Below are 19335 nucleotides of genomic sequence, written 5' to 3'. Positions count from 1 at the left end.
CCCAAACAAGTCCGGAGCGTGGCCCTGAGCTCTCCCTCTGTCCTTTCTTCAGCCGTCCCCACCAGTGATTCACCTAAATCCAGCTCCCTCGGGCCTTCTGTTGGGCAACCTTTGGCCTAAGGTTCCCTGACCCTCCATGTGGTGTGCCTTCAGGGTGAATGTAGTGGGTGACCGTGACAGACACTGCCCACGGTCTCCGGTCTCTGGCTGGGGAATGTCTTTGCCCCCACCAGCTTGGGTTCCGGTACCCTTCTGCTGACTCCTCACCCGGTGTTCTTATTTGGGTTCTTGGGTCCCTTCTTTGTCCCCCTCTGGGTCTTTCTGCACTCCACTCTCTCTCTCCAGGGCTGTTGTTTCTTTCTCTCTCTTGCTGCAGGCTTGTCCTCTGCATCTGACTTCCTCTCTGCGTCTGACCCTGATCTTTGATGGTGCCCACCTTATATACACCCTCTATGTGTGAGCTCAGGTGACCAGCACCCAATGAGCTCCTATCACTACCCAGACTGCTCCCCCTTTCTGCCCCTACACTACATGGGATGTTCCTCCCCCCTCCCACTCCAGCCAGGAACAGGCTCGGTCGCACCTGCACATTTCTAAGTGGGAGTGCCGTCGGCCTGCTCCTCTGGAATGGGATGTATGTAGTGCATGCAGTCTATCTGAGCTCAGTTCCACACTCCTTCCTTACCCGGGAGTGGAATATCACACCTCTGGTTTGAGGTGCAATACCCCTGTAGCAGCCGAATCCTCAGGGTGCTACATTCCCCCCTGGTAAATCACAGCACGTCCTCGGGCTGCAAGACATAAAACACCAAAACATACAAATTTTTATAAACATATAAAACACATAAAACATACATATATAAAACTTTCTCGTCGTCTTTTTCTTTCTTCCTCCTCTGGTCACCGTGCAACTCGTGACCAGGTAAAGTGCGACAGTCTTTTGAAAAACAGTTTCTCATATAAAACCGGTAGGGGGCGCCTTAGGAAGCGCAACTATTTACAGGGAAATTTTGGCCGTTCTCAGTCCCCGGCCAGGTAAAGGGAAAGGGATGGCTGCTCACAGTCCTCAGCCTGGTATGGAAGGGGTCACACAGGTAAACAGTTCACTGGTCCCAACGGGGACTAAACTTTAAAGCAGCCACGGTTACTTGGGTACCCCGACAGGTAACTATATACAGTCCTTTGTACTATTTCAGTCATAGTACCTTCTAGCCTTGAACCCGTCCGGGTCTTCTGGCTCCTCCTCCCTACACCGCAACTCCTCCTCCGTCAGGCGGTGCACGTGGAGGGCATAAGGTCCCTTGGCACACTTGTGCCGGGTGAACGTTACCTCGTCACCGACGTAGAGGTCACGGCCTTTGTGACCCTCTGGAAGGTGGGACTCGACGTCCCGTCGAGTAACGAAGACGTCACCCATGGTGTTCCGGTCCTTTATGAAGCCCCACCCATGCTGCGCATTAAACTTTATTACCGTCCCGATGGTACGGGGACGATCTGCTGCATAGGGGTCCCTTCTGGTCCGACTCTTTTGCTCCGCGCTGCGGGTCCGGGCCCATTGCTCTCTGGCCCGCCTCTCCTCCCGCTCTCTCTTGAACTCTGCCAGCTGTTGACGGCAACACTCGGTACGCTCTGCTGCAGCTGCCCGAGTCTCTCCGGTGAACCCCATCAAATCTTCTCCCGTGGGGTCCCACACGAACTGGGCTTCCTCGAGTGGAGGCGAGACCCGAGTCACGGGTTTCGGAGCCGGGATTAGGGGCTCACACAAGGGCCCCAACTTCTTTTGTCGCTCCAGTTCCAAGAATTCTTTGGGCCAGATGAAAGGCCGCCCGTCCGGCCACGTTAGCTGGCTGAAGGGGTCCTCTCCCAGATATGGCACCCTTGGTGTTGCGGGTGCGGGCGCGATGGTGGGGGCACCCAGGTTGCCCAGGCCTTGCGGCCAGGCCGGGGGCATCTGGAAGGTAAATGGAACTGTTAGGACGGCGGCGCCCTGGGCTACCTGGCCTTGCGACCAGGCCGGAGGCTCCGCGGAGGTAGATGGCTCTGCTGGGGATGCGGCGCCCGGAAACGCTAGGCCCTGCGACCAGGCCGGAGGCTCCTCCTTCTTCGCCACGCTCCGGGTCACGACGCGTGACGTCACCGGGGTCGCGACGGCGGCTTCCGGTCGGGGCCTAGTCGGTGGCGGTGTCATGGCGGTCTCGGGTACGGCCGGGGGACCTTCGGGCTCTGCGACGGGGAGCTGGGGCAGGTAAGCGGTCTTCCGGTATGGGGTATAGGCGTCCCCCTTACCTGCTGCCATGCGTCTCGCTCCCTCTTCTGCGCCGTCTCCGGCCTTGGGTCCTCCCGCGTCATCCGCAGAGGCAGTCGATGTCTTCTTCCAAGGGAGCGGGCTCCGTGGACGGGTTCCAGCTTGCTGGGCCATCTCCCGGCCCCACTCCGCCAGGATCTCCCTCTGCACTCGGGCCATCCTTCCCGCGAGGCCCTCCAGGGCACTCCGCGCGCACTCCCGGTCTCGGGGAAGCTGCGCCAGGATCTCCGCTAAGCCTAGCGGGGTTGTTGACTCCAGCAGGCTCCTGACCATCGGGTCGGTGCTGCTCTGCTCTCCTCCTTCTTCCTCCAGCAGGCTCCTGGCCAGCGGGCCGGTGCTGCTCTGCTGCCGCTCCATTCCCGGGTCTACTCTTTCTCTCCTCGACTCCGGGTGCTCTTGCTCTGGACACCTCGCCTCCGGGTGCGCTCGTTCTAGACTGCTCCAAGCGACACCCATCTTTTCTCTTTTCTTTCGTCTCCTCCCCCTCCGAGGGCGGTCCCGGGGCAACTCGGTGACTGTCAGCTCCAGGGGTAGTTCTTTCACGCTGACAGACACCTCCAGCATCACAGTCTCTGTTGGTGGGGGCGGTTTCCACTTTTGGCGCCATTTTCTGTCCCGGCCCACGATGGGAGGTGGCCTCTTGCTCTCCTTTGGCACGCCCATAATGGCGTCCGCTGCTCTTCCAAGGCGGGAAATCTGCGGTTTTGGCGGGAATCGCTTCCCAGTGGCGGGAAACTCTGCAGATGGCGGGAACAAGCTGGAAATGGCGGACAATCGGCGGGAAACGACTGGTGATGGAGTCCGATGGCGTGGACCCTCCGGAACCGGCAGGAGTCTTCTTTCTGAGGTAAACTTGCACTTTTCTTCAGGCACGCAGTACCCGGGTGTTGCGGGCACGTAATCCTGCCGACTACGCCAAAGTTGACGCGCCCCCTGGGACATATTCCTTTGTGAGGGGAATACCCGGCACCGGATCAGATGGGGGGTTGTAGTCTCCGAGCGGCTGTGACCCGGTCCCGTGCCCAGGGCGTCAAGCTAAGTGTTATGTGGCAGTCCTTACTGATGTTATTAAAGTTCGTTGTGTCGACTACGCCACCCGTTGTGATGCGGTCACTGTGGCCGCCGCTGCTGCAGGGTCCGCTGAGGCTGATGGTGGGTGCGCAGCTTGGTGGGATAACCCCCAACGGGAGGGGTATAGCCTCAGAGGGGACAGGCGCAGAGGATGGGGGTTGTGGTGGTGCGGTGCAGCCGGTAATGATGACAGACTCGGGTTGTGCAGTTAAGGGTCTTTACTTACTGCAGATGTTCCTGGTCACTCTAGCTCCAAGTGACCTCCCGAGCCGTGCTGCGTCCACCAGGTCCTGGATCCAGCCAACCCCCAAACAAGTCCGGAGCGTGGCCCTGAGCTCTCCCTCTGTCCTTTCTTCAGCCGTCCCCACCAGTGATTCACCTAAATCCAGCTCCCTCGGGCCTTCTGTTGGGCAACCTTTGGCCTAAGGTTCCCTGACCCTCCATGTGGTGTGCCTTCAGGGTGAATGTAGTGGGTGACCGTGACAGACACTGCCCACGGTCTCCGGTCTCTGGCTGGGGAATGTCTTTGCCCCCACCAGCTTGGGTTCCGGTACCCTTCTGCTGACTCCTCACCCGGTGTTCTTATTTGGGTTCTTGGGTCCCTTCTTTGTCCCCCTCTGGGTCTTTCTGCACTCCACTCTCTCTCTCCAGGGCTGTTGTTTCTTTCTCTCTCTTGCTGCAGGCTTGTCCTCTGCATCTGACTTCCTCTCTGCGTCTGACCCTGATCTTTGATGGTGCCCACCTTATATACACCCTCTATGTGTGAGCTCAGGTGACCAGCACCCAATGAGCTCCTATCACTACCCAGACTGCTCCCCCTTTCTGCCCCTACACTACATGGGATGTTCCTCCCCCCTCCCACTCCAGCCAGGAACAGGCTCGGTCGCACCTGCACATTTCTAAGTGGGAGTGCCGTCGGCCTGCTCCTCTGGAATGGGATGTATGTAGTGCATGCAGTCTATCTGAGCTCAGTTCCACACTCCTTCCTTACCCGGGAGTGGAATATCACACCTCTGGTTTGAGGTGCAATACCCCTGTAGCAGCCGAATCCTCAGGGTGCTACATACTCACTTATTATGTGTAGTGCCGTCCTTAGTTATATAGTTTCACCTTTTTTATGTATAACACCCTCCCTTATTACGTATCATCCTCTCTAGCTCTAAGGGGTCACAGTTGGGGGATCATACTGTGTTGGGGGTCACCATACTTTGCCCTGGGAGTTGGGGTGGGGTACAGTAGGGTCATTATGCTGCGCATGTGGAGGAATTCACCATGGGGGTATCATACTGTGTTTGGGGGACACTTTTGTTGGCATGACACTTTATGGGGCAATGAAAGAGGGATCTAGGACATCAGCAGGAGGAAAATTACTATGTAACGGATGGAAAGTTGTGAGATCTGCTCTTCTGTGACCACGACAACTATTTTTTTTTGGGGGGGGGGGGCCCAATTAGAACTCCTGCTATGGGGCCCCATGATTCCTATGTACGCCCCTGCTCCTAAGCAGTGCTTACAGCCTAAACAGCACAGGTGGTCGGTCTCCTAGGCAACAAGCTGTAAGCAAAAGTGTTAATAATATGTCAAGAACGGCTGCAAATTTTAATACACAGTAAATTGCAAAAGTCACAAGAACTCTCCGACAATATCCATTTATGGGGATGGAGATGACCCTTCCAGAACCAAACACTATGCACAACACAGGAGTAAGGACCATGGGAGTATGAATTTTTTTTCTCACTTAGTTGAACTTTTTTGGCTGCTCATAGGGGAACACTGGCACAGCTAAAAGGCACTCTACCTGTCATGGAGGGGAGTGGCCAATAATCAGAGCGTGGCTTCAATCAAGCAAGCCTGGTAAGCTGTCAATCATCTTACAAGTCCAGGGGGGATAAGGTATACTGCAGCAATCATTGCCGGGGACGGACACCTGGGGGTTAAGGCTGTGTGCCCACGTAGCGTTTTTCAAGCGTTTTTGATGCGGAATTTCCGCAGCGGAAACGCTTGTAAAACGCTTGGTAACCCGCACCCCATGGTCCCCAATGGGATTCCGCAAGTTCTGTGCACATGCTGCGGATTTTTCCGCAGCGTTTATGCTGCGTTCAAAAATCCGCAGCATGTCAATTAATTTTGCGTTTCCGCAAGCAGAATTGCCATAGTCCAATGCATAAAAAACGCAAGGCAATTCCGCATGTGGAAAACGCGTGATAAACGCGCGAAAAACGCGCGATAAACGCGTGCGGAATTCCGCATGCGTTTTTCCGGGAGAGGACTTGCATTTATGCAGCAGAAATTTTCTGCTTCATAAATGCAACGTGAGCACATAGCCTTAAGGCAGCCCCGCGCGGCCGGATGGAATGTCACGGCCGGTAATGTTCTGACGTTCTATGTTTAGAACGTTGTGGATTCAGCATGCTGCCCGGGCCAGGCCGAAGTAATGGATCGCCGCACCGCCCCTCAGCCGCTCTGTATGAGTCATCCAGCAGGCGGTTGATTAGTCAGCCTGGACAGTGCAGGCAGCTGGCAGAGCAGGGTGTGCTGTTGCAAAGTAGAAGGTGGAAGTAATGTGCCTGCATGGCAGCTCCCTGACAGCCCGGATCCAGCACTGACCCTGCAGGGAGGACACCCAGGGGCCACAGGAAAGGGACAGCCCATCTGCAGCAGACAAGCTGGTGAGGATGAGGGCTGCCTGCTCGTGTCCACAACAGGCCCTGCTGGTGCAATGCTGAGCTATGGCTGTGTGTTGTTGGATTGCTCCTTTTGTGTATATAGACCATGTTCTTCGAGGAATTACACTCCTAAAATCAATGCTTTGTATGATTTAAAGCCCCTTCCACCCTCAGTGCTGATGAGCTGTGCTGGTCATGTTCAGTTATTACTGCTGTTACATTGCACCCAGCTTGCTCAGGCTCCTGAATGGCATCTCTGCCCAGTCCTGCAATCAGCTAGGATCAGGGAGGTGCCAGTGTATGAGTAGGCAGGTGTGATCTGCAGAGAAACCAGAGCTGGGGTTGTGATTGCTGCCAGGGGGCACACAAGGTCTTCTTGGCCCATGTGAGGAGACCAGTACAAGACCCTGTAAGAGTTTGGGGCTCTGTTGGAGATTTTGCTTTGGTCCCATGGCCTATAGGAGCTGTAATGTAATGGGTGTGGGTTTTCTGAAACCAGAAATCTCCTAATCGTTATTTACTCCTTGAATCTTCTTCTCCAGCACTGCTTTGCCCTCATTCCCTGCAGTGATCACATGCTTGATAAAGTATAAAGACATGGTAGAAAGTTGGCAGGATGCTAAGGGTTAAGTCTACACACACCAGACTTTCTCTTCTGCATTTTTGCCAAGCGTTTGCATTGAAAAGGGTGAAATCCTCTTAAAAAAAAAAAATTCCACAATTTGGCCATGTCTGACCATCCCTTAAAAAATAAGAAAACAGAGCTTGTCACGAGAGAGCCAGCAAGCCATCCTGCTTGAGAGTTCAGTTTGTCATTTAACTGCTTTTAGTGTGAACTGAGAGCGCTCAGGACGTTACTGTGAGATTTGTAATAAATGTCACTCGCCTCTGCTACATCTACGTCATGGATAATGCATCTATTCATCCCAGGGTCTCCAGTGCAGCATAATTGGGTAAGTCGAGGCACAATATGAGTAGTTGACGCTCCCTCCTTTTTGGTCCAGAGGTTTAAAATTTGTATGATCCAAAAAATAGTTTTTTTTTTTAATTTTTCACATGACTTAATGAATAGACCGATTGTCAGACACAATCTAAGGGACCCACCCTTCTCCGCCTGTTTACTCCATGCAGATGAATTACCGTGCCCTTGTAGGATAGCTGCCGCTTCACCTTCTGTACTGCAGAGCTGGTTGTAATGTTGTGGTATTTTAATGGGAATTTTTAAGGATGTGTATACTAGTGCAAGGCCTTCAAAGTGGTTCTTTGCTTGTTCAGAGAGAAATGACATGTAAAGTAAAGCTCCAGCCTCATGCCAGTAAAATTAACCGGAGCAAGGCATGGTTTACACATAATGTATATACCACCATCATATACTGCAGCGCTGTACAGAGAAAGTATATGGACAGGGGTTGTCATTGTGAGAGTACGCCCTGTAAGGCCAGGTTCACATGCTGTGTGTCAGGTGCTGTGTTGTTATTTCCATCCAGTGTTAAAGGGGTATTTCCATCTCCAAGATCCTATCCCAATATGTAGTAGGTGTAATAATAATATTAGCAAATGCCTCCAATTAGAAATGTAGTATAGTTCTTCTTATTCGCTATGTCGCTTACCCCATGTGTAGGGCATTGCGGTAGCTTTAGGTATCCATGGTTACGACCACTCATATAGTGACAGTTGGCTCTTAGTGGTCATAAACATGGATACCTAAGCTACTGCAATGCCCTACCTAGACATAGGGTAAGCGACATAGCGAATCAGAAGAACTATACTATATTTATAATGTATTCTAAGGTATTTGCTAATATTCCAGTCTCTGTAACTGTGTGGCTGATTTAAAAAAAAAAAAAAAAAAAAAAAACAATGAAAAAAACAGAACAGGTGCTCTTCTTCAAATGATGTGTCTTGCCTATCCAGTGGTCAAGCGAGCCACTGGAAAAATTGTGAAAGGGCTCATTCATTCCTAGAATCGTTAGGGGTCCAGACGTCTGTGCGCCGATTATCATAAAGTGATGGAATATCCTAGCAATATGCCATGACTCTAAGGGTTTGTGCACACGGTGCGGATTTGCTGCAGTTTTGACACTGCAGAACTTCTGCACCATTTCCGCAACTAATATGCAAATTAGGTTAATTGCGGTCTTTACATGCGGTTTTGCTGCGTGCGTTTTTTGATGCGTTTTTCATGTCTTCATGTTGAAATTTGCAGAGTTTCAGAGAATAGGGTTTTTTTAAACAAACTTTATTGATCATCATGTAGCGTCTGTGTGCGTTTCCGCTGTGGAAATGCTATTGAAACACACATGCGTTTCCGCAAGAGAAATTGACATGCTGCTCTCTGGAAAGACGCGCCTCATGTCAGTTTCCGTAGGGTGCACCAAAACGCATAGTGGGCATGGGATTTCTAGAAATCCCATCCACTATGCTGTAACATCTTTCCGCTGCGATTTTGATGCTGCATAAAAATACTGCGTCAAAACCGCAGCAAATCCGCACCGTGTGCACGTACCCTCAGAAGAGTATACCCTATTAATTGGCTATACCGCTCCTTGAGGGATTAGGGGAGAAAAGTGTCATATTGGTTCAAAAGGGGTATTATCCCACAATCAACCTTTATCAATCTTTATTATATAGACATGCCATACATGTCTGTATATTCTAATAGAGTGAAACTCCTATTATTAGGGAATAATATATGTTCCAAGCTGTCTGCACCTAGGCCTGTGGTTCATTAGCATGAAGTCTCGCAGTATCCATCTGGTGCCATAGGTAAGAGATAGGAGAGAATACGACTATACATATACAGTCCTTGATATAGAATTTAATTTTCTTACAAAATTAGGGGTGCAGCACTTTGTTTTTTTTTTTTTTTTTAAATAATCCAGAATATTATATAATTTGGCACGTCTGATGCTCCACTATTATTAGATAACAATCCATTTTTACTGCACAGTAATGTTTCTGTATTGTAGCTCTGGCTGATTTATAGAAGGCACGGCTGGCTCCCTCTCCGGATAGATATTTCCAGTATGTGTCAGCACGGGCTATCTGCCGCTGCACCATTTTTGGAATAGTTTCTGACTGCCCGGAATTTAGCTTTTGTTTGTGAAATCTTCTCTGGATTTAGGCTGCAAATGACTTTATGTGAATTATTTCCAGCAGCAGCAGCCATGGACTCGGAGGCGACAACGACTGCTCCGCACCTCCTAGGAAGGTCCCAGCTCAATGCTGCCACATCTCCAGACAACAATGAGGACAACCCAAGAGCAGGTCCCTCAACCCCCGGATCCCCCATGGTATTCGCAGCTGTGCCAGGTGCTGTATTCACATGTACTATGTATTTAGAAAATATTTTTTATTTTTCCAATGCATCTAGTTCTTTGCAACACGCAATAGTAATAATCAGTAGTTCTATTTTTTTGGTTAGACAGTTATCTTTATGCTCTGCACAGTCTATTTCCATTTGCCATGTATTATGCAATATGTTCTTGACCTAAGATGCCAAGTAGGCCAAAAAGCGCACAAATATGTGCTCCGTACCATGTGTACAAATGTGACGCTATCTGGCGCTGAATTTCAGTCTTGTTCACAATTAATAGGACTAAGCTGCAGTATCTAGCATAGGGCCTGTATGGATGAGAGTCCCTTATCTTCTTCATTCTAACTTTCTGGTTACTGGTGGTCCCACCGCTGGAATCCCCACTGATCCCAAGAAAGGGGCTCTGGAGTGCTTTGATTGCGCACGACTGCTCCATTCATTATCTATGTGACTATTGGGGAAAGCTAAGAACTGTGCCACATGGCACTGACATCCTCGGCTGATCTGCAGGTTATCACCTATCCTATGGGTGGGATATGGCACCACCTGATTAATGAGAGGCCATTAATGTCCCTTATATTTTTTCAGGGGCTGCGCAGTCCTGTTGATAGCCTCCATGGTAATTGCAGTCCTATGGATGATACAATGTGATGCAACATAAAACTGAAGGGGCTGTAAGATCGTTTTACATAGGACTGCATTAAATAACTCTGAAATCACTGTCGACTCTGCGGCCTTGTGCGTTAGCGCAGAGATGCCTTCAGTTTTAGGAGTTCCTCTTGACTTTTTTTCTTTTTGATTGTTGGAATGAATGTTTGTGTACGTGTTGCAGCCTCCGATGGTGAGGAGCAGATACTTGGCGGCTGACGCACTGATTTATGGCATTACAGAATATAAACAGTCCCTGCAGGACGCTCCCATAGCCGAGCCCTCGCCTCCTCACCCTTGTTCTCATACATAATCCTGGACTTGTTTGGGCTTTTCTAAGACTTAGCAGTGTTTATACCGCGGCTTTCTGTTATTGATGACGACATCCAGGGGAAGCATCTGCGGATTCCTGGGCCACGTTATGTCTTTTTTTTTTTTCATTATTATGTGCACATAACTTAGTTTGGCCTACCTACTAAAGGCCACTAAAAAAAGACCCCCGAATGCTATTTTTGCTTTTAAGTCCTAACTAGGTCTCGTCTTCCTCCATTATAGGAGCTCTTCTTTACCCATAAACTTTTTATGTGGAAGAGGCTGAGTGACAGCACATATGTACTCAGTATAATGGTGTACAGAGTCACTGATTTTAAAAGGAAATTAATATATATATAATATATTAGAATTTTTTTTTTATTTATTATTTCACATCATGATCTGTATTTAAGAAAAAATAATAAATAGAAATCTTGCTATTTTCACACTGGCCACTGGGGCTATTCTAGACCCCTGTTCTTTCAGAACTCAAATTTACACAAACATTAGCAACAATAGAGTGACTCGAAGCGTTTAATGAGCGTGTGCAAAGGTCACTTATAAATGGAGGAGGAGGTGAGCTGTGACATCAGCTATTGTGAATGGTGGAATCTGTGTTGTCTACTGTATGTAGAGGTGTTGCCTATCATAATAATCCTGTCTGTGATGATAATGAGACTTATGAAAAGTCTTCTGTAAAGCAGAGTTATAATTCTAGAATAGCCCCAGTGGATCACCGGTGTGAAACTTGCAAGGTTTTTAACTTTATTTTAGTCTTCAAAAAATGTCTAAATACATTTTAATCTCAGTGTTATGAGTTGGGGATGTGTCCCTCAAACAGTTTCGCACCATCCGATCAGTGCTGACTTTCTAATCCTTTTTGGTTGAATTTGTGTCGCCTTAAACAATTAAAAAAAATAAAACATATGCTGGACTTTTGTTTTTCTTCTGAATTCTTAAAATTCCTCCTACTGAGAAGTCTGTACTAAATCCAGCAGGATAGTGCAAGCAAAAGTAAGAATCTTGGGATCTATTTCAGAGAAAGCGGCTTCTTTCTCCACTTATGAGCCACTTCCCCCTCTCCATGCCTTCTAAACGAATCCTCAACTCTGAAAAACCTGTCTTGCTCGAGGCAAGAGGGATTGCCAGCTCACTGTGGTGTCAAGATACAGCTGCCAATCAAAATGTATTGAGAGAGGAGAGAAATAAGTTGCTTTTTAGTAAGTGTTCTTTCTCACCCATTGCTGGAGTCACATCTACACTGCTCAGTACAGCTTTATAGTGTACTCCATACTGCTGGTGCTACGTAAGGCTTCATTCACACATGTGCTGTGTGTTTTTATTACTTACCAGCAGTCTGCCCCTTTAGAGCTTAATAGGAATAACCTCATATCTGTATTTTTAATGGATCTGTGTGTCTGGCTGGTCTTTTTGGATCAGACTCTGCCCTTCAAGTCTGTGTCGACTCATCAAAAACCTCTGTTTTTCATTGAGGTTTAACTGCTCATTTGCTTTGTTTTGATTTGGGGTTGGATAGCTTACCACCTTCTGTTTTTAAGGAGCAGATAAACTGATTCAAAACACGAGCTATATGGATGATGCACAGCACATACAAAAAATTAATGCAGAAATGGAAACTAGTGTGTGAATGTAGCCATAGATAGAGCCAGCACAGCAGAAATATGTGAGGACGGTGTGAGAAATCCTAAGCTAGCATCCATTCACTGACTCAGCGACCACTAAACATAAGAGAACCTGTGGAGGGGAGACTGTTGTAAAATGCAGGATACAAGTCCTATAATGGCCAGAGATGTTGCTATCCCTCATGTACACACAGGACGGCTTATTCTGAGTAATCACAGGTGCTCTACAAGTGACTACATCTACATCCTACTGTATGATTAGCACCTCATGGAGATTCCCCCTGATTTATGACTACAATTCTAAAAAAGCAGTGAAGACTGACACAGGCAGAGCAGTAAGACTATATACAGGCGGAAAAAAAATTGCACTGGTTTGCTTTTTCATGCTTTGTTTCCCTGCATAATTAGCTCTATGGTCATAAGTCAGCCGAGAGGAACCAAAAATAAGAGAGATGAGAGACAAAAATCCTCTCATTGGCCCCCTTAGAATTGGTTCACTGATAGGTTCTCAGTTAGCTCATTTAACAGCCAACCAATGACAGTGCTACACAGAGGCTACCGAAAGCAAACGGTGCAATATTTCTGATGAAACCCCTTTTACAGGAATGATTTTTAGCTAAAAATCAAAGTCCCAAAGTGGACCACCCCTTTTTAAGGAAGTTCTTCCTTGCTTAGTATGTTGTGCCTGTAATGATATTTAGATTATATTTTTATTTTAGCACCAAATAAGCTACTTGACATGCAGGTAAGTGATGACTTGTATGGGTGCCTGCGGAGACGCCTGGGGCAGTGTTCTCACAGGAATGGAGCAGCTGTCCTGATAAGAACGTGAAGGTGACTGATGAAACCTTACCCACCAGATTCCTCCGCTTCCTCGCTTTTATCAGTCTGGAGGAAGCCAAGTCTTATCTTGTTTTTGTCAGAATAATCAGTTTAATTCTCCTAAGTCTGGTCATTAAAGAAGCACTCCTCCTCCCTTCAAAGTTTGTATCCTCTTAAAGAGAATGTGTCGTCCCCCCCCCCCCCCTGGGCGATATCAGACCTCTACTATGGCCATACAGGGTATAGAAAAGTAAATCTATACGTACCTGTATGGCCCATAGCAGAGGTCTGATTGCAGAAAAATCTGTTTTTATAAACCCCGTTTTGCACAGACTTGGTGTTCCCCGGATGCCAAGAAATCCCCGCCTATCTGCTTATTATTCCTGCAAATCCCCGCCTATAGGCTTATTATTCCCGTGAATCCCCGCCTATAGGCTTATTATTCCCGCGAATCCCCGCCTATAGGCTTATTATTCCCGCGAATCCCCGCCTATAGGCTTAATTATCATATTCCCCCCTCCTCTGCACAACACAGGGCCCTGTAATATGCACGGTGCTCCCTCTTGTGCCGGGCATGCGCAAATCGCCGCTCACATAGAGCGCTTTGCTTCATCCCGGCCCCGTCTGCCTGTGCACTGTGCCGCAGGGTTCTATTGCGCAGGCATCGGGGAGTCACTGAAGCAAAGCGCTCTCTGTGAGCGGCGCTTTGCGCATGCCCGGCAAGTCAGGGAGCACCGTGCACATCATAGGCCCCTGTGACATGCAGGGGAGGGGGAAATATGATAATTAAGCATATAGGCGGGGATTTGCGGGAATAATAAGCAGATAGGCAGGGATTTAAGGGAATAATAAACAGTTAGGCGGGGATTTCTTGGCATCCTGGGAACACAAAGTCTGTGCAAAACGGAGTTTATAAAAACAGATTTCTCAGCAATCAGACCTCTACTATGGACCATACAGGTAAGTATAGATTTACTTTTCTATACCCTGTATGGCCATAGTAGAGGTCTGATAACTCCAAAGTGGTGACAGATTCCCTTTAAAAAAATTGCAGTCATCATATTATATAGCACTGTGTACTTACAATTGCTCCTTTTGCCTTTCTACCCAGATAATTCTTCTCTTTCTATTAGGTCTATGACATCACATGATTAGAAACTGACTAGCTGGATCCTTCTACGCTCTATGTAGAAACAGGAGGTCAATTTTCCCTGTATGAGTCATGAGTCACTGCAAAAGTCCCTGGGGGGATGGGCAGGGGGGGGGGGGGCAGACAAATGCTGGAAAAAGAGACTTCCTATTTCTAGATAGAGAAGAATTAACTGGGTAGAAAGGCAAAATGAGCAATTGTAAGTACACAGTGCTATATAATATGATGACTGCAATATATTAAGAGGATAAAAACTTTCATTGAAGGAGTGCTTATTTAAAGGGACACACAACCTTTTTACATGGCTGTCATTTGGGGAGCGAGCTTTCATAGGAACAATCCCATCTAAACAGGGCAGCAATCACTCGCCGGACTTGTTCTAGTGTAATGATTTTTATGCAGGTTTAATTCTCGGCAGCACATTATGTGGTATAAATAGGATTTGTGCTGCTGCTAATATGATCTACTGGGCACAAAAGAATCTATTAATTGGAATCTGTCAGCAGGCGTTTGCTATGTAATCTGAGAGCAGCATAATGTATGGCTGAGAGTCTGATTCCAGCTATTACTGGCCTGCTTGCGTTCATCTTGATACTATCACTGTTCTTTTCCTGATGCCACAGAGCTCTGAATGCTGAGCCCTGTATAACTACTCTCACACCACTGATTGGCAGCATTCTGTTAATATACAATCAGTGGTGGGGGCAAGGTTGGTACAGGAGGCACGAGACAACTAGTCCTGTAGTGGTAATCTCCTGCTGATAAAACACTGATTTTATTTTAGCAACAACACTAGTAAGTGGCACATCGCTGGAATCAGGGTCTCTGCCCCTACATTGTGCTGCTCTCGGATTACATGGTAAAACCTGATGTCAGATTCCCTTTAATGTTCATTTTGTTCTGTTTGCACATTGGTTAGCCCATCCAAACAGGTCAGTAAAGATCACTGATTGGCTTGCATTTGGCAGTCAGAGGTCTTTTAATGGCTGCAGTCAGCCCGAGTAAATGGTCACTTGCTGTGTGGTTTTACAGTCTTTTGTTCTCTGTTGTCAATCATTTCTGTCTGAATGAAAACTGACACTTAATGATGAATGAAGTTGTGAAGAGGTAGTCCCAAATTATTATTTTTATGCACCACAAAAGTGGTATTAAATAAACTGACCAATTGTTAAAAAATAAAATACAATAAATAAAAATCCAACTAGATATTGTTTGGGCCTCAGTATACATCCCTGTGCCCCAGTTTTCAAACACTGACTTTTTAAGGTTTTTCTTTTTTTTTTTTCAATTTGTTTTATCAGATGGGAAGAGTACTAGAACTCTAGCGCCACCTACAGGAAGTAGCAATCCTAAAAGTCAATAGTGACCCTTTAAGGAGCCTTGTCACATGACTTAGGATAAAAGCCAATACCAGAAACTCAATTTGCAGACACTGTTTCGGGGTACTGCCCCTCATCAGTGCAAAGTGTGAGTTCTGGTTTGGCTGGATGAGAGCATCTCTTTTTAGGTATATGCCTTTTTCCAAATTTACTAGCCAGTTAACTTTATCAATAAATTCTGATATCATGATCTGCTATCCATTTTTGGGTTAACAATTTTCTTGCCATATATAACATACGTGCCGCCACAATTTTGCCATACTCATCAATAGTCAGATCTTCCAACATATCCCAATATACATACTAATGGTGAAAGCTCTACGTCAATTGAATAAACCCTGTTAATCATTGCTACAACACTCTTCCAAAAGGACACCAAGTTAGGACAGTTCCACATCATATGAAGCATATCTGCTATGTTAGTTTTGCATCTAGGACAGTGGGGACTTGAACGAAATCCTATGTTAAATAAGAATTGAGGTGTCCTGTATACCTGGTGTATCACATATATATGGGACAGTCTATGGGATTCATTTAACTTCATGCACATTTTAGAAGGTTGGCCAAACCTGCCGAAATTTGCGGTTTTAGCAGATGTTTATCTAATGTATATGGGGGGCATTTTGTCTGGTAATGTGACCTTGCTTGAAACGCGTGTCCATGGGAATGTGCTGCAAAACGGTCACTGGATAACGAGTGTCCAGGTAGGTAATGTGTACACTCCATATAGCGTGCACCTAGTGGCATACATTGCCCAGAGTGCCATGGTCCAGCTAGTGTCATACTTGACACGTGGTGCCTAACAGTGTCCCACCGATGCCTTATCGTTCCATTATATAGGCATAGTGTGTCCTGTAAAGCCATATTGGGTGACAGTATCCATATAGATGCTAGGGTGCCATACGTTGATGGCATGAAACCATACCGTACCCAACGCTCCTGCACATTTCCATTACTATACAAAACGTTCCTTTTCGGAACAGCGTGGGGAATCTACAACCGTAACCAAAATCCATGAGCGTCCTGCCGGATCGGAGACTTATAAGGGGCAGGGTAATATGTGGGGACTCGATGGATTCATCCCCTCTGCTGCACAGCACTGTGGTGACTGTCGTTCTCATTTTTTATTTTTATTTTTTTTGCTTTAAAAAATAAAAATAAATGATGCAAACATATAATAGTTTTTTTTTTTTTCTGTTGCAGAAACCATGAATGAGGATCAAGAAGCGACTTTTCAAGAGCTGCTGGAAAAAGCCCGAGCTGGGGAGGCAAAAGCCCAGAGCGAGGTAACAATAGTGGGACTGTAATAATGAGGCCGATTATTCCCTGCCGCCCCGAGTGATTCACTACATAACCACGGCTCTGCCTGACAGTCATACACCTCTGCATAGCACATGGCATGAAACCCTGACTCAAGAGATGGAGATCATGTTCTTCTCATTGTCTGACCTAATTCCTGAAGATCTTTGTGAAAAGTCGGCATTTAACATTTTCTACAAATATCAGAATGTTGCATTACACCACTACGTAGTAATAAGGTTTTCTGAATGTTGATGTTCCATGGGCTTTCCTCTTGGGTGATGAGCTCCATATATATGGCATCCGACACACGGACTCCGGTACGGCTCTATAACTACGTGTGCACAAGGCCGAAACCTGATCAGAGAGCCGCCACCTTCTACGTTGGTTGTATTACTCTTTTGTGGTTGTGAAGAATTTATTATGAGCAGGGTGTGCTACATTACTCCGTTCCGGTGATTTTCATCATGAGCCGGTTACATTGCACATAACAATAACACATGGGCTTCACACTATGGGCAACCTCTGCATTAATAATAATATTATATAAATTATTTTTGTTTGTTTTTTTGCTTGTGCCTTGATAATTCTTGTAGTAGAAGTTTATATTTATTCACTGTTATCACTGTCATGCTGATTGTAAATGATATCAGCTGCCTTGTCCTTGTTAACACTTTCTCCCGAATTAACAAGAAGATCGCTAAAATGGGGTAAAGAGGTCAATTTGTGTCTTAATTTTAATGCCAAGGAATAACTTTGTAATTTTTTTGCAATTCATTTGATCTGATTACTTTTAAATGCAAAAAAAGCCAGTGTTAAAACTGAAGCGGCATCCTTTGTGAAAACCAAAATTTGTCAGTCTCAAAGCTTATGGCTATAACTATTCCAGTATGCCCTTCACATAAAGGGTGAAATCTGCTTTCACAACAGAATCTACAACACTCTGCGAGTCCTTTCAGTAAACTGAATCCCATGCTTTGCTTTTCTCCCGAAAAAGTCTTTCCTATAAACCAACACATGGTGATATTAACCTTCTAATGTTTCCGACCCTGTGTCCAGACCCGGCTTACATGTGTCCTCCGTCTCTGGTGACTCACACCAGCACGCCTTGTTAATGCCACAGCATGGCTGTGACCATCTCGGGTTCCTCTCACCACTTCCTTCAGTCCTTCTCATATGTCATAAGTCACACAAGTCACATTCATATCCCTCATGATGACCCTGATAAACTTAATGTGCATCGTCCTTGAAATTCTAGAACTTTCTCGTATAGTGGTTCTATAAATGTTGTCATAAACTTGTATAGCGGCGCCCAACTGAATGCGGCCCCATACCAAATATTAAACTGGGCCCCGTATTATGGTGGTTTTGCACCGAAAAAGGGATTGTGTGTGTGTGTGTATATATGTCTCCATTTTGTGACATCTATTTCTTGTATATGTGCATCATGGATAGGTGTCCACATCTGATAAGAACAGCAGGGTTAGCCTAAAATGAGCATGGCGGAGTCCCTACTCTTCACACGCGACAGCAGTTTGGGAGGGTTGAAGAAAAAGGATCAAGCATGTTGAGTTTCGTTACGCCTGATCCTTTGTTCTCAAAGATGAGCCATCTCCCATTGGAAAAACATGCACTGGGCCAGGCCTGCACATGAATATGGATATTATGGACCACAGCTGTAAGCTGACTGCTATTAAAGCGCACCTGTCAGCAGGATTGTGCTTAGTAAACTACATACACTGTCAGGTGGGTGCCGTTACACTGAGTAAAATGATGCCTTTGTTGATGAAATCCGTCCAGTGGTTCTTTTATAATCTTTATTTTCAATTCTGCCATAATGATATGCTCGTGCTTTGGGGAGGGGCTGTAACTGATGCTCTCATTATGTATGCCTATCTCTGGCCTCTGACAGGTCACTGTGCTTTCAGTCACCTGCCTACTATTTTAAATATTACCTGTGTAATTTCTGCTCAAAAGTGAAAATTTACATCCCCAATATGGCCGCCGCAGCCCGCGCATGCGCAGTAGCATCTATCGCTTGCCGATGCTACTACACACGCGTGGGCGCTATTTTGCTTGAGGAAAAAGAATTTTGGTGCAGTAATATGGTGCCGCGCATGCACGGTAGCATCTAATAATAAGTAGTAATAATAATTTTTATTTATATAGCGCCAACATATTCCGCAGCACTTTGCTATTAAGCGGGGACATGTACAGACAATAAATTCAATACAAGGTAAGACAGCTTAAACAGTTACATCAGGAGTGAGGTCCCTGCTCGCAAGCTTACAATCTACAAGGAAATGGGGGGACACAATAGGTGAAAAGTGCTTGTTATTTCAGGTCTGGCAATTATAATAAATAGGGATTTTCATATAAAGCTGCATATGTTTGTGTAATAATCAAGTATCGAGTGTAGTTTATTGTGTGCATGGAGGGTGTGGAGACAGGTGAAGAGTAGGGAACAGATTCTGAATAATATTTAGAAGGAGGGAACAGGGGAAAGTTAATTTACTGAGTAGTTGAGGTGGTAGGCTTGTTTAAAGAGATGGGTTTTTAAAGCGTGCTTGAAGACATTGGGGCTAGGCATCAGTCGGATCGTCTGGGGTAGTGCATTCCAGAGAACTGGCGCAGCACGAGAGAAGTCTTGGAGACGGGTGTGCTAGGTTCGGGTTATGGGGGATGTTAGTCTTAGGTCATTTGTAGAACGTAGGGCGATAGAGA

The 19335-nt window shown here is 46.5% G+C and overlaps 1 protein-coding gene across 3 annotated transcripts in view; it reads left to right on the top strand.

Moving 5' to 3' along the window:
• Positions 1–5843: 5843 nt before the first annotated feature.
• WFS1 (wolframin ER transmembrane glycoprotein) overlaps positions 5844–19335 on the top strand; it is a 29852-nt gene continuing 16360 nt past the window's right edge. The window contains exons 1-4 of one of the 3 annotated variants that reach the window (XM_073648206.1): positions 5844–6045; positions 6873–6995; positions 9199–9354; positions 16516–16598. In XM_073648206.1, the coding sequence (XP_073504307.1) occupies positions 9210–9354; positions 16516–16598 (228 nt within the window). In that variant the 5' untranslated portion in view covers positions 5844–6045; positions 6873–6995; positions 9199–9209. The remainder of the gene's footprint in view (positions 6046–6872; positions 6996–9198; positions 9355–16515; positions 16599–19335) is intronic. The other 2 variants (XM_073648197.1, XM_073648188.1) reach the window with 2 other exon arrangements.

Source organism: Phyllobates terribilis, unplaced genomic scaffold, assembly GCF_046119375.1.
Source record: "Phyllobates terribilis strain yellow unplaced genomic scaffold, ASM4611937v1 Scaffold_1__5_contigs__length_1240528914, whole genome shotgun sequence".
In the NCBI taxonomy this organism is placed as follows: Eukaryota; Metazoa; Chordata; class Amphibia; order Anura; family Dendrobatidae; genus Phyllobates; species Phyllobates terribilis.
The sequence above is the reverse complement of the archived record's forward strand: the minus strand, read 5'-3'. Positions and strand labels throughout refer to the sequence as shown.